General features: G+C 38.4%; 1 protein-coding gene across 2 annotated transcripts in view; it reads left to right on the top strand.

Moving 5' to 3' along the window:
- The window catches only part of lhx1b (LIM homeobox 1b), a 34713-nt gene that overhangs the window by 11381 nt on the left and 6683 nt on the right, over positions 1-16649 (top strand). The window contains exon 3 of one of the 2 annotated variants that reach the window (XM_083530757.1): positions 16393-16564. In XM_083530757.1, coding sequence (XP_083386883.1) covers positions 16395-16564 — 170 coding nt within the window. In that variant the 5' untranslated portion in view covers positions 16393-16394. Of the gene's footprint in view, positions 1-16375; positions 16565-16649 lie in introns of those variants that run through there. The other variant, XM_083530758.1, reaches the window with a different exon arrangement.

Here is a 16649-nt window from a genome sequence, read left to right on the forward strand (position 1 = left end):
TTCCTGAGGCGTAAGGTCAACTAGAGGGCAAAGGACGGGGTCGTTTTGCTCGGTGTCATCCGTGAGGACTGGGTTAGCGATTAGCTTGTGTGAGAATAGGGGGCGTGAACTGCAGCTGATTGTACGTCGTGGTGCATTGTTGTACTGATTAGGGACACACGCTGGCCTCCTTCTGTTCCTCTTGCTTTTTCTCTCCTTTATCTCTTTTTAATCTTTTCTTTTTATCTCTTCATCCATTCGCTGTCTGTGAATTTGTTTTGGCCATGGCGGGTCGCCGGGTAAATGCCGTTCAAGGATTGTGTGGTATATGAACGCAGGTAAACCTTGTCTTTAAGCACAAATCAACCTGGACACAATGTCAGACTGCAATGATGATAGTTAACGGGATGTGATGTAATCTATCCGTTTGTTGTATTCGTTTGTGTTTTTTTTGCCTGGTAGCTATATTAATATTAATATCAACTAGTGACGGGTCGTTTATGAAGAGTTCGTTCATTTTTGAACGAGTCTTTAACGTGACTCGGAAGGACGAGTCGTCTCGAAGAGTGATTCGTAAAACAAAATTCTACAGGACGTGCACGAGCAAAGCGTAGCAAAATCTCCGTACAGGTTCTGTACAGGAAACGAAATTGAGTCGTTTTCCTCTCAACAGAATTGAGTAGTTCAGCTTATGGTCCGAGTCGTTCGTTCGTTTGTCACGTGACTCCTATAGATGCGGGTGATTAAAGGACTCAAGAAACGAAATGAACTAAATGACTAAAAAATTATTCGTTCATTTTGATGAATGAGATTCAAAAAACCAAGTCACTAAAATGATCCAATCTTTCCATCAACGATATCAATGTCCGAACCATATTTTTGAGAGATTTACATAATTATAATGACTATTCATTATGACCTAAATGACCTGCTCTAACAGACAGGAAGACGAGTACAGGGACCCCGTAGACTGAAGATTTGGTCTGCAATATCAAGGACACGGTGAACAATTGCGAAAGAAGAATACACACCCAGACCATTGATAATCAACAACAGGATATGGGACAAAAGACTGAAATGGATTGCCAACATGGCAACACATATGAAATATTGGTCACAAATGATTGGTCACTTTCTAATAATAAAAGCATCTACTAACAATTCGTAAAATTTTATTTTTTTTAATATGGTAAAAACATATCTTTTGCATCACATCGTTAACTTTTATGCCACTGAACTTTACCATCCCTAATGCGTACTGTGGGACATGTGCACACTGTACTGCAGCCTGGATATTGAACCCCTGCAAAAGTTTCCTCAAAGATCTTGATTCCTAGAAATAAATAGATAATAGAACACTTTCAGAATTCCAGACCCAGAGACAGACTAATCCGCCCCATCGCTCTGAATGATGTTAACACATTTCCGGCTGTCTGATATTCAATCAGTCCAGATTCTATTTACCCGAAGAAAAAGATCCGGGGATCTTCATTCACGGGAGGAGAAAAAATTCCCAAATGTGATTATGGAGATGAGGAATTAGTGCGGAGATGAGTCGAGGCTAATGCATGGTAATGACCTGACAGCGGTATTCCTGCCCCGCCGCCTTCATTAGCATATCTTCTAGAGCAGACAGGTGTGGCGGGGAAGCGAGGAGGACGGAGAGAGAACGCATGGAGAGCATGGCAGAGTGATAAGAGGCTGCGGGGTTTGTGGGAGATGGTGATAATGTAGGCATGAGACGATCTCCTCTCTGTCTCTCTCTCACTCTCTCTTCTTTCTCTATCTGTCTTTCGTTTTTCTGCTTATCTCCCATAGACACAGGCTGGGGAACATGCAAACGAAATGTGCTATGATAATAAAAAATAAAAGTTACAGCATGACACCCGAGCAACCTGATATCTATCAGTTAGATGCCATTCAATTCTACACAGTGATGCAGCTGTTGCCTGCATATTGAAATACTTTATCGAGTGGCTCTGGTATGCATTTAATCCCTTCAGTCAGCCCTAAAAGTATTCGCACCCTTGAAGAATCCGTGCAGAAATGAGCACACGCATGTTCACTCTTGAGCACGAACGTTCACGAGCACTAGTGTGATTTAACTTTCACTTTTACTACTTCCTATTTTTACACAGCACTTTTTTATTGGTTCTGCCAATTCACTGGTTTTAAAATTATTGACAACCTCATGGAGAGTGAAGCCTGAGAGATCAGCAGATTAGCTCTCGACCCCTTTCTTTCTTTTTCTTTCTTTCTTTCTTTCTTTCTTTCTTTCTTTCTTTCTTTCTTTCCATCTTTCTTTCTTTCTTTCTTTCTTTCTTTCTTTTCTTCATTTATACAGTCCTTTTTTCTTTCTTTCTTAATTCTTTCTTTTCCTTTTCTTTCTTTCTTTCTTTCTTTCTTTCTTTCTTTTTTTCTTTCTTTCTTTCTTTCTTTCTTTCTTTCTTTCTTTCTTTCTTTCTTTTTTCTTTCTTTATTCATACATTCCTTCTTTTAATTTTTCTTTCTTTCTTTCTTTTTTCTTCATACATTCCTTCTTTCTTTCTTTCTTTCTTTCTTTCGTTCTTTCGTTCTTTCGTTCTTTCTTCATACATTTCTTTCTTTCTTTCTTTCTTTCTTTCTTTCTTTCTTTCTTTCTTTCTTTCTTTCTTTCTTTCTTTCTTTCTTTCTTTTTTCTTCCTTTCTTTCTTTCTTTCTTTCTTTATTCATACAGTCCTTTTTTCTTTCTTTCTTACTTTTTTCTTCTTTCTTTCTTTCTTTCTTTCTTTCTTTCTTTCTTTCTTTCTTTCTTTCTTTCTTTCTTTCTTTCTTTCTTTCTTCATTCATTTCTTTCTTTATTCATACATTCATACATTTCTTCTTTTAATTTCTTTCTTTCTTTCTTTCTTTCTTTCTTTCTTTCTTTCTTTCTTTCTTTCTTTCTTTCTTTCTTTCTTTCTTTCTTTCTTTCTTTCTTTCTTTCTTTCTTTCTTTATTCATAAATTTCTTCTTTTATTTTTTTCTTTCTTTCCTTCTTTCCTTCTTTCCTTCTTTCTTTCTTTCTTTCTTTCTTTCTGGAACACAAACCACTCTAATTCAGGAACACAAACACAGATACACGCAAATTCACACAGAAGGAAAATTTGAAATGATTTCTGGATAATGGAGGAAACCAGGGATTCAGAAGGAAACCCAGGACAAACCCATATCATTGTAAGCTATAATATCTATAGCTAATATTTGATAGTGTAGACTTTAAATCCCTGGACTGACATAATCACAGAAAAGATTCAGTTGAACAGATGCTAGTTGCAACCTTCTGGCAGAAGTTACTGTGGTGGTCTTGATTGGAGATTGGAGTTTCCAAAAACTCCAATCTTTAGGACAATTTGCTTTCGTCATGACATTATGTTATTTGGACAAGGGAAGGATTTTCACTCAACATTGAGCATCTACTCATGGAAATTTGCTAGTTAGAGATCGAGAAGATGTCTCATGGTCTTTTTCCCATCTTTCTTTATCTTTCCAGTTTTGTTGAGCCTGTGCCTGCTGTAGCCTCAAAATCCTGTTCTTGGCTGCCATAATTGGAACCTAATGTGGTCTTCTGCTCTGATTGCTTATCCTCCTTGACATGTTGTGGTTTCTGATATGTTTTTCTGCTCACCACGGTTGTCAGGAGTGCCTATTTGAGTTACTGTAGCCTTCTATTTAGCTCGAATCAGTCTGGCCAATCATCTCATCTCTGACCCTCTCATCAACTATCTCTGGGTGGGTTTTTGAAGGATTTGGGATTTTCTGCCTATGCAGTTCAATAACCAGTCCATAACACATTTACACATATGCAACCCCTCACCCAATACTCACACACACACACACACACACACACACATCACAATATGATGAACTGTGTGTTCATCCCCACTTTGCTGTTCAGCAACAGATAAATCATGAGCATTATGTTACGCTCTACCACACACACACCACATACACACACACCCTCCACATAATGCATCATTTTATCTGCATCCGACACATTCTGTCAATTTCCAGCACACAGTCCTTTCTCGTAATTCACGGCCGACTGCCCAGGTGCTTACGGCTCCTCAGATACAATCACCGCATCGACGGACACCCCGGCCCCGGATCGACCTGCTTCCTGGCCATCAACAAAACGAACAATTTTGCTGGAGTCTGTTTAATAGAAAATGCTATCCTTCATTATGCCAATTGATCAGCGGCGTTATGATATTATAGGCCACGTATCATTACAGACCACCAGGGCGTCTGCGTCATTGATTAGATGTCAGTGGTTCAGGATTATGAATATGATTAGATGTTGAACATTGCACATTGGCGTGCTATTAAACGTAGCAAATTCGCATTAATAAGCTAAAGTCGGCTAGTCGGCTTTCCACTCTTTGAGATTTGGGCTAAATAAATCTCTATATATGAATTCATTAAAAGTTGGACATTTGTAAAAAAAAATGGTGCCTTAGAGTTATAAAAAATATGGAAATAACAATCAAATAAATCAAAATGTTTACAGGGTTATTGCTAAAAATTCTAGTGTTTTTTTAAATGATCATTGTTAATCTTTGTATAATTAATTATATAATATTATATAATATTTTTTTTCTTTTTTGCTAATAGAAGATTATTTTTTAAATGTATTTATTTTATAAAATCGTGTTTATATAAACATTTTTTAGAAGTAAAAAAAATAAAAATAAAACGCATTGAAATAATAATTAGAAAATATTAAATATTAAAAGTATTAAATGAACAAATAAATAAAACTTTGATGTTATGCCACAAAATATTTCTATAAATATTTTAATATTATTATTTCAAGTACTAGAATTGGTATTTAATCCAAAACCTTAACAAATGTAATGTAATAAAAGTGAAATAAATGATCACTGGGACATCCGGTTTTACTATAGGACTAATTAACACAATAATGGTCTTGGGTTTTTTGGTCTTTTTTTTAAGAAAGGAAAGACCCTATAATGAGCGATATCAAAATGAAAGGAAAAACGCTTTTAATTACTTTTTTTCACACCCCTGACCACTGGGTGGGACTCCGAGAGCCACTGTATCAACTGCCGCTGGTGTTGGGGGTTAATCGGGCGTGAGGCCGTGTGAAGGCTCCATCTGGACGCCGCTCCAAAGGCCGAGGGGCCGAGTGACTGGCACATGTCCATGAATAGTGGGTGTGTGAGGGGGTAGTGCCCAGCTGATACCCCCCCCCCCCTCCCCCAAGCTGACTAATAGAAGTGGAGAAGGGCAATTTGTATAACATTTACAGGGTCATTTTTCTGTCTGCTGTCTCACGGCCACTACTTGATAGTCAGTTGTTTACCCATAAAAACATGTCCCAAAGTGTTTTATACCCTTTATAACCATGCGTTTTGTCAACGATTCCAAATTAAATTGCGGTTATTATAAAAAGGACTAGACATCATTCTATGAAACAAGTTAGTTACTGTTCTCGCATAAGTTAGAGCAGCTATAAACAGCCATAAGGTGAATGATGTGTATTTATCCAATGGTGACTGTGGCAAGGAAAAGCTCCCTTAGATGACATGAGGAAGAAACCTTGAGAGGAACCAGACTTAAAAAGGGGAACACATCCTCATTTGGGTCATGGTTTGGAATGGAAGATCCCCCACTATAGACCTGAACCCTATTGAACACCGTTGGGATGAACGTGAACACTAACTGCACCCTAGGTCACATGACCTCACCTGACTGTTCTAACACTACCGCTGAATGAGCACAAATCTCCCCAAAATCTAGTGTCCACATACTTTAGTCCATATAGTGTATCTATAGTTATATAGCGAATGATGTAGATAGTCTAAATCTACACACACTTGTTTTCCCCCTGTTTTACAAAGGCTGTGTACGCCAGGCTGCGCTGAAGTACACTCGTTCTCTTGCCGAATACACCGGAGACCATTTTAGCAGCTGATGAGGAGAGGACTGATTGATCCCACAGCGCGCTCTGGATTCACAACCTGATAAGCGCTGAGAGCGAGAGAAAGGCTATCTCTGCACTAGGGGTCACAACCTGAAAAAAATGGCGCTGATTACCCTTTCGGCAGCTCTCTTTTTCATGGAAGGTGAAAATCAGGGGTTTTGCTGCACTTTGGTGTCGTATCTGCTCTGTTCTGGCTATCTGAGTGGGAAAATATCGGTTAATAAGAACATATACATGCAAAAATCTAAATACGATAATACATACTATCTGATTTATATCTCATATCTGATGAAAGCAGGAAATCTGTGTATTTAATTATATGCAGTGTATTACATCAGTATTACATCAGAGTAGAGATGAGCCAAAAATACAATGAAAGAAGAGAAGCACCAGCAGCATCATTTTTACCAATAAAATCCCCCAAATTGGTCATTTTAATGTTAATATGCAAAAATAATAGTGAAATTTTACATATGGTTCTAATTGGTTGGGTTTATTGGCAGGTTACAGAGCTGTGACAGCACATTGACCCAATTCACCTTAAAGCTCTGTAAGAAAAGAATACAATGCAAAGATTTATTTCCCAAATAAGCCCCACCACGTATATACACAGATAAACAAAAGGAAAAACAAAAAACAGACTATGTATAACAAATGAACAACTATTCACTATTTGGCAACTATTTGGTACAGTACCGTATATATCTGTACTGCTTGGGGTTCACTATTTGGCAATGATTTACTATAGTAAGGGGTTCACTATTTGGCAACTATTTGGTACAGTATATATTTGTACTGCTTGGGGTTCACTATTTGGCAATGATTTACTATAGTAAGGGGTTCACTATTTGGCAACTATTTGGTACAGTATATATTTGTACTGCTTGGGGTTCACTATTTGGCAAAGATTTACTATAGTAAGGGGTTCACTATTTGGCAACTATTTGGTACAGTATATTTCTGTACTGATTGGGGTTTACTATTTGGCAATAATTTACTTTAGTCAGGGGTTCACTAATTGGCAACTATTTGGTACAGTATATATCTGTACTGATTGGGGTTCACTATTTGGCAATGATTTACTATAGTAAGGGGTTCACTATTTGGCAGCTATTTGGTACAGTATATATCTGCATTGCTTGGGGTTCACTATTTGGCAATTATTTACTATAGTAAGGGGTTCACTATTTGGCAACTATTTACTACAGTATGGGTTCACTATTTGACTATTTATCACAGTTCATGTCTATACTGTATACGAGGTTCTATATTAATACTCGCGTTCTATATAACTATTTACTACAGTATATATCTGTCTTAAATACATGCATGAACTGTATGAGGTTCACTATTTGGCAACTATTTACTACAGTTCATGCCTGTACTATTAATATAGGTTAATTCCTTGTGGGTACAAACCCATTATCACTCATCTCCAAAACCTTTTCATAGTACATGTTTGGTGTTGAATCTTCTGCTTTCTTATAGCAAACGATGAAGCCACTGAACACACATCTGCGTCAATGGCACAGACCTCATTTCTAAAAACAAACAAAAAAAAAAAACAACAACATTATATTTCCAAAAATATTGATAATTTTGTATGACTTGTGAAGGGCAGAATAGTGCACGATGTAATACAAAGCAAGGTTTTCTAAAGTGAAGTGAAAGCGTGAGACGTTTCTTTGGGCGGCCATTATTGTTTCCTGGTTTGATCAACCGTGCCACCACACACAACCACCCACCCACCGACACACACACACACACACACACACACACACACACACACACACACACATACACACGCAGACACACATGTGTATAGAAATACACATCCAGAAGCACTTGCAGCGACTGTTAGCTCCACACAATGCAACTCAGCTGGCCGTCACTCCCCTCCTGACAAAGGTCTGACCTCCTTGTACGTGTGCAATTGTGTGTGTGTTGCCTTGACGCGTTCCCTCCTTCTCCTCCTCCTCCTCCTCCTCCCCCTCCTCCACCTCCACCTCCTCAAAGCCTGCCACTCGGCTCCTGCTCTCTGCCAACTGCTCAAGGCACGGCTCGGGCTTCAGGGCCTCGGGTCCGCACTCGGCTCTCCCGGTCAATTAAATTCAGATTGAGGATAAATGATCTGCAAATTATGTCCCAATAAGTGAGTGAGTGGAGTGTAGTTAGAGACTAGCTGGTCACAGCCGGAGGACACCGCGTCTGCCACGGCTGTGTCTGTGGGGATTCGGGAAATGAAACAGACGGGGAGGAGGGAAAAAAATGGATCTGAGAACAGTGATGTGTTAGTGTGTGTGTCTGTATATGTGTGAGTGTGTGTGTGTGTGTGTGTGTGTGTGTGTGTGTGTGTGTGTGTGTGTGTGTGTGTGTGTGTGTGTGTGTGTGTGTGTGGGATGGATTGCTGGCTTCTTGCTAAGAACCCTAACCCTCTCTCTCTCTCTCACTCTCTCTCTCTCTCTTCATGTTTCAATCTGTGTCTTGTTCTGTCTCTGTTTCTCTCTGTTTTTCTGCCACTGTCCCTTTCTGAACATTTCTCTGTCTTTCTGTCTCTCTGTTTCTCTCTCTCTCTCTCTCTCTCTCTCTCTCTCTCTCTCTCTCTCTCTCTCTCTCTCTCTTCTCTCTCTCTCTCTCTCTCTCTCTCTCTCTCTCTCTCTGATGCTCACTTCTTGTTTCTTTACCCACAATTATGTTTTAACACATTGCTTTAAAGTTACATCTACTATTTTTGCATACAAGATAAAAAAAAAATTAAAAATTTGAGGTAAAAAAATAGGCCAAATCTACATCAGGACATAAAAGCAGTGATGGACAGAAAAGCAGTAAACTTAAGTAGCTTTTTTTTTGGCATCTGGACTCGAGGTTCTCGCTGGTTCTCAGCTTTTAGCTACATGCATGGGGCTGATTCACTTTTATACATGAAATGTTTTGTATAAAAAAAAATCATTCTTAAAAGTGTAATAGTTTTTGTAAAAGTCTCAGGAACTTCTCATAATCTGGAAATCAGGCCGTTTGCTAATTTCAAACTATATCATCTTCTATTAGAAGATCGTTTCGTTCATTTAATCTATGAAGAAACATTTAATATCTTATTTATCTGGGAAATAAAAGTATAGAACGAGGCAAGGATTATAATCTATCAAACAAGGAATTAAACCACACAGGTCTTGCTTTTATAGAACAATAATCATGATGAACTTGTTCAAATCCCCATAACAGAGTCATTTTTTTCGTTTTCCGTACACCAGAGCAACTTGTCAGCATTAAGATTTTATTAATAAATGAAACCATGTCATTTTTCCAAATACATTCAATATGGGGAAAAAATACAACATGTCCCGAGTTTCATCACCAGCCTTTTATTTTATCTTGGAATTAGCAAGAAAATGCTGAAGAATATCAGAACTTGCTGCTTTACGTCTTGCACTGGAGACTCCTTAATATTATAATTAATACTAAGTGAGAATCTCCTCAAAAAAAACCCCACAGAAGCAATTAAACACATTTTAAATATGGTCATTTGGTATGTCCACCATGCCATAAATCTGTGTATGCTGTTCTCATAGAAAAAATAAACCCTTTTTTTAGTTGTCTTTTGGATCCGAGAGAAAGATTCGCTTTCTTGCATGAAATTTTTTGTCGTTTTTTTTTTTTTTAGCGTCCGTCTGTGTGTTCAGGCGTGTACGAGTGATCATGCGGATAGTAAGAGACAGAGAGAGAGAGAGAGAGAGAGAGAGAGAGAGAGAGAGAGAGAAAGTGAGAAAGAGAGTGAAAGGCGTGTAACGGCTCTTGTCCCCGAGGGTATGATGACACTAAAGAGGTACATGGGGGAAGGGGACAGGGGGATCTCCCTCTGCGCCATTCTGTCCTTTTCTAACCCGGCAAAATAGCCTTTTAATTTCACCCAGCGTCTGGGCCGTCTGCGAAGGTGCATGCATCAATCTCCATCATCAACATGCTCTAGGCGCTGGGTCTCGAGGGATCTTTCCTTCTCTTGCTCTCTCTCTCTCTCTCTCTCTCTCTCTCTCTCTCTCTCTCTCTTTTCCATCACTCTCGCCCTTTTCAGCAAACCACGACTGGCCTGAAGAAAGTCTGTTTATTCTTCTACGTCTGCTCTCTTGAGTTGTCTGGTGTTCTTTCTTTCTTTCTTCATTTGTTTACAAGCCTCTAATATATGTTCTTAGCTGCATGCACTACCCTTGTTTACGTCACTATATGACTATGGCCGTTTTATTTTTCCATTGGTATATAGACAATTTCAAGAACAAGACAATACCCTCGCGGTCTAGAGCTCGCCGTCTTTACACCATCGAGTGAGATAAATCCATGGGCTATTGGCAGGTCTGAGAGAGAGCATGTCAATACGGATTATAGTTAAGCTTCTGCTCTTCTCTCGGGTTGCTTTCGGCGTGGCCTTTCGTTTGAATGGTGCTAAGGAAAAAAGAAACGTTGTGCTAACAAATGTTAACTCAGAGAAAACTGTAGGAAATACTGACTTGGCAACCCTAATGTCAGAGCTCCAGAGGTGGTGATAAAAAATTCTCACTTTTATTTGGGTTTTGGGGGGGATTTCTCTAAGAGGTATATTCATAACAAGTTCCCAAACAGCTTCATAATGGAGAGAAGACGATGAAAATGATAACCAAAAACACGAACCAGGATTTTGAAGAATGGCCAGAAATGCAGGAGAAATCATTCATTTGTTGCAAAAACGTTCACATTCAAGGAATCAATGGTTTGATCGAACTCCTAAGAGATCCTCAAGGTCTAGTTTGTGTGGAATTCTAAACGTCTCTGGTTTCCAAGTCGTACCACGAAAGAACGTCTGCACTTCTTTAAAACATCATGGTCCAATCTTGAGAACAGAACAAACATTTATTGGTTGCAAGTCTTATAGATCAAGACTGGGCTTGATATCTGGTTCAAATGGTTTGTATAACTCTTTCATTTTCCTCCCCTCTATCCATTTCTCTCTCTGATCAAATACAAAGCCACTAAACAATATCGATCATCTGTGAGCCCATGTATGTGGAAGAAGGTTGACTTTGGCTTTCACATCGGATGGTAGCTCTTCTATAATAAGGTAGATCTGGCCGGTGGTTGGGATTTGTGGAGCGTTGTGGGGTGTTTGGGAGTAATACAAATAGAAACCGTTGAGAAACAGGTACTTTTAAACTTCCTTTAATTTAAATACGTTTTTAAGGACTTTATTAGAAAATGGTCAAATTGGAAAGGAATCAAATTTGAATTAAAAAAGATGCAGTCATCTCCTGGTCAGGAGGATCAAACCACCATCCCAGGTACAAAGGAGTAAAATTTTTATCTAGCTGTATAAAAAATTATAATAAAATAAATCTGGGAAAACTTTAACCCCATAACTCAACTAGAATTACTTCCTAAAGGCGCAAACTAACTGTCTAATAGAGGTTGAACATTTTCGATTTTGCTTAATTCCCTTAGTAACCAACAAATGAGGTTCATTTTAAGTCCTAGTTTATCAATTCAAAGACTTTTCAAAGACTTTATTTTGTTCCTGAGCCACTTTGAAAATGATATCATACAGAATATAAAGAAGACAGTATGTGGTGTATTTCTGTTTGTACCTTCTGTTCTTTACGTGTCTTTCCAGCCTATAACCACGATTACACTTATATTACACTTTCTAAACGCTTGACATGGAAGTCGAAGGTTCATATAAATGCATGTTTTCTCTTTTAATTTCTAGACCAACCACTTACACATTGTTTATAGTGTGTACAACATCCTTATCTTATAATTACTACATTTATTTTTTATTTTTTTTATGTGTCATTCAATTAAGAAATGTTATTTGAAGTATTTTCAGGGGTAGAGTGAAATATTCTAGAAGGGGATTTTGAAAGAATGGGCAACATTATCAGAGAAGCTTTAAGTGTCATCACTTTGTTCCAGTCAGTAAAATTTACTTTTCAATTTTAGTCATAATTAAAAGAACTTTTGTTTATAGCTGCTATAATGTAATGGCCTTATTTAATTAAATGTCCGATATAAAAGGCTTGCTGTCAGTTAGTTTACACTAACAGGAAATAGTCAACTTTGAGTGGTAACATTGATCCTATCAAGTCAAATCACTGGCAAGTCAAGTCAAATTTATTTCTATAACATTTTTCACAACAGACATTGTCTAAAAGCAGCTTTACAGAAATGAACAGTTAAGGTGAACGATGTGTATTTATCCCTGATGAGCAGCCGTGGCGACTGTAGATGTTATGAGGAAGAAACCTTGAGAGGAACTAGACTCAAAAGGGGAACCCATCCTCATTGACTAGTTTCCTACTCAACACAACCCATTCCTTTTTATTCCCTAGTCATTATATAGGGAAAGGGATATTTTTGTTGCCTTGAACATATTTTTTCTTAACATTCAAGAGCCCATAAAAACCCCAGGCTCTGTCTGCATAAAGAACGGACAGACCAGTAATAGACTCTCACTGGTGTCCTAAAAGTACAAACCCACGTGTCGACCCTGCACCGTACGGCTTTATTTATCAAACGTTAATCAATTGTGGGGTTTTTTTTGTTTTTTTTCCCCTGTAAATGAGACCGTCTCCGCTGGGTTCCCATCTCATCTTGTTAAGACCAATTAGCAGCAATTAAACACGTGCTAATGGGATGATGTGGGATCCAAAAAACAAACAGTGGGAGCTCCTGTTTGATTACTGAGCATCGAACGCAGGCAGCAGAGACACGGCGTGGTGTAACACCATGCTCCAGGCTTCAAAAACATCTCGTAGGTTTTCAACTGATTATTTTATTGTGAGATTTCACGAGGTCATGTGACTGTTTGCAGTGTAGTACATATGAATGCTTATATTTTAAGAGTAAATTCTCATCCCTTTTTTGGACATTCATAATCAAATACTACACACTCAGACTAACAATGAGTACGATCACATGTACGACTACACAGATTCCTTCACTTGATATTGGGTAAAATGCTCAGTCTGGGTTGAGGGATTTTTTTTTTTTAATATACACAGCTATAAGAAACGTTTATCTTGCAGTGGTAGTTTGTTTGGTTGACATTAAATAAATAAAAAATCCCTATAAAAAAATTACATTTAGAATAAAATGAAGCAGGGTTTCAATGTTGTGAAAACAAACATGCTGCATGACAGAAATGTTGTATTTGTATCCTTGAATCTTGAATCAACATCAGAAAAATGTTGTCAAAATGAGAGAGAGAGAGAGAGAGAGAGAGAGAGAGAGAGAGTTATCTTATATATATTATTAGAAATAATACCACATGAAAAAAAAAGGATGAATGTGTAAAATCAGCAGTAATGTTACGGGTGAAAAAATCAAGTGAAAATCAATTTTTTTAATACAAATTTTGTTAAGGAAAAAAAAAAAACATTAATTTAGAAAAACGTATCCAGTGTAAAATCACGTGGAAAAAGCTGTGATATCAGGTGGAGACGTTGAATCATGTGAAAAAATAATCTTGCTTTAAAATTAAACTTAAAAAGCCATATGGGATTTTTTCATCTAGGAACCAGGACTTTCCTGTGAAGGAATTTCCTCTTTTTATCCAAATCCCTGATGTTTTTCAGAAATGTACTGCAATGTAGTGCACCGTTTATATGCTCTGAAGATCTTAACTACAAGATCAGAAGAAGAATTGGAACATGGGTGTGAATTATTATTTTGCCAATCTTGGTTTTGTATGGGCTATAACAGGGCGAAGGACGGGGGTTTGTTTAATAGCCCATAGATCACATCGAGAGCGATGCTTTATCGCTTTCTTCTGAGTGATAGATGGACGGATCGTCGGCGTCTAACATGCTTTTATGTTCTGAGTGTGAGAAGCGGATGAAATGTACGGCTAACATTCATAAGCAGGCCTCTGCAGAGCTTTAAGACGGATGGCGGGACTTTGTACGGCTGTGTCCCAAATCACACACCGTAGAAATGATGGCTTTAAATAATGCTCTGTTCGGATTGCTTTTATTGCTATCGACTTCCTGATTTACACACAGCGGCTGCGTCTCAAATCACACAGATTTGAATAGTAGTAGTGTTCCCTTCAAAATCAATCTTACAGATTCTCTTGTGACTTTTCATGGGATGCCTTTATTTTATTGATTTTTTTTTTTTTTTTTTTTTTTTTGTAGTAGTAGTAGTAGTAGTTTTTACGCATTTTTATTAAGCACGTGTGATTTTTGCGCATCTTTACACGCAGTTATCTCAAGTAATAATTTTTTATTTATTTATTTATTTATTTATTTATTTATTATTTGGGTTTTTTTTTTGCGATTTCTAAATTTCACACTTTTTTAAGACTCGTTGCTTTTAACAAATTTTTACACCCTACTTTTTTTCTTTTTTTTTTTTTTTAATTACACGTGATTTTCAGGTTCATTTTACCTTTTTTTTTTTTTTTTTTTTTTTTTTTTACAGATTATTAATTTTTTATTAGTTTTTTTTTTTATCATTATTTTTGTCCAGCAGGACACGTGTTTTTTTTTTTCACGTGGACATTTTCATTACAGTTTATTGATTTTCCTCGTGTAATTTTCCTATTCGTTTTTCCACGTGTAATGTTTTACACAAGTCCATTGTTTTACACGTTTTTTTTTCTTGCTTTATTAAATTGAATGTGTGTGTGCGTGTGTGTGTGTGTGAGAGAGAGAGAGCGAGAGAGAGAGAGAGAGAGAGAGAGAGAGAGAGAGAGAGAGAGAGAGAGAGAGAGAGAGATTAAACTGAATTTCAAAAACCACTAAATGTTCATCTGAAACCCGGGTGAGATCCATCACTCGGTGATATCCCGGGATATCTGCAGTGACCAGGAACCCGTGCCAGCTGCGTGTCTTCTTCTCGCGCTGTTATCTGGCGTTCCCCAGCGTGCTCGCGCTCGTTTCTCCCGCAGCGCAGCGCGCGATTGCGTCTTAAAGCGGCTTCGTTGCTCTGATCATTACCGAGTCCCTGCGGAATCATCGCGCAGAGACGCTCAGTGGAAAGTGTCTCGCTTTGCTTTTCCCAACTGTAATCTCGCATATCATTGAACCTGCAACCAGGTTCCAGCAGCACGACTGCAAATCCGTGCACAAAAACTATTTGTTGAGGCTTCATTAAATTTCATGCATTTCTGTATTTCTGCATTTCATATCTCATCATGTGCATGTCCCCTCATGTGCATCATGTGCATGTCCATCATCTGCATGTCCCATCATGTGCATGTCCATCATCTGCATGTCCATCATGTGCATGTCCCATCGTGTGCATGTCCCTCATGTGCATGTCCAACGTATGCATGTCCATCGTATGCATGTCCCATCATGTGCATGTCCATCATGTGCATGTCCCATCATGTGCATGTCCCTTATATGCCAGTTCCATCATGTCCTGCTTATTATCTTAAGTTTAATATAGCAAACCATTTTATAGCAAAACCTTTTGCAATTAAATAATCAATAACAATAATCTCCAAAAGTGATCTAAAGCCCATCAGCAATCCTCTGTTTTGTATCTGTGATTTGCTATTTATAGATTTATCACTTAAATTCCTCTGATTGGGCAGAAAGTATTTTCGCAGTTTGTCTATAATTCGCCTCGTATTAAAAGGGGGCGGGGTCAGTGTTGATTAGATTAATTACGATGTTATTCATATGAAAATTTGCCTTTACATTCCACATCGTTTTAAGGGCGAAAATGTGATTTTATTTATTTTTTAAGTTGAAAATTGACCCGCTTTTTTTTTTTTTTTTTTACGCATTTTTGGTTCCGGTCCAAACTTGTCAGCTAGACGGCTACCCCACCGGACTTCAATCGGATTGGTTCCGGTGGCGCCCTTTGTCACCTAGACGGCTCACAGCCGATTGGTCATGGTTCGCCGTGACGTCACACGGCGGTGGTGGGCGGCCTCGTGGCGACTCGTCCGGCTCGTCGGGCGCGTGCCACAGAGTGGAAAAGCAACGGGGGCGTTAACGCGACGGTCATGTCCTCGATTTGGACTGGCAGGACATTTACAGTTTGACAATTCGGGGAAATTTTTATTGTTTTTTTTATAAGGTGTTAAAAAATAATACGGACGATATTGGAGACAAAATGGGCGAATAACAAGATTATTAATAATAATAATAATAATAAATATCATAATAATGCTTACCACATCCATGCAAGATTTTAACAATTTGGACAATCTTGTGTCCTCCTGGTTTGATCTGAACTCGGGATGAATCTCTGGCTGCAGATTTTGTATAAGAACGCGTTTTGGATCTTAAGTCGGATTTGATGAGGAACTCTTCTCAAGGACTTCTCACCAACTTGGACTGAAGAAACCTTCTGCTGTAGTCTATCAGGCTTGGTGTGTGTGTGTGTGTGTGTGTGTGTGTGTGTGTGTGTGTGTGTGTGTGTGTGTGTGTGTGTGTGTGTGTGTGTGTGTGTGCGTGGACTCCCGGCTGTAGACATGCTCCAGTGCGCAGGGTGCGAGCGGCCCATCCTGGACAGGTTCCTCCTGAACGTGCTGGACCGCGCGTGGCACACCAAATGCGTGCAGTGCTGCGACTGCAAGTGCAATCTAACGGAGAAATGCTTCTCCAGAGAAGGAAGACTTTACTGCAAAACGGATTTTTTTAGGTAAGCACCAGAGGAGGGAATAAAAAAATTTACACAATTTTGAAGACAAGACCTTTGGATCTTCATCATCTATATGCACATATGT

This window comes from Silurus aristotelis, assembly GCF_946808225.1.
Source record: "Silurus aristotelis genome assembly, chromosome: 26".
NCBI lineage: Eukaryota > Metazoa > Chordata > Actinopteri > Siluriformes > Siluridae > Silurus > Silurus aristotelis.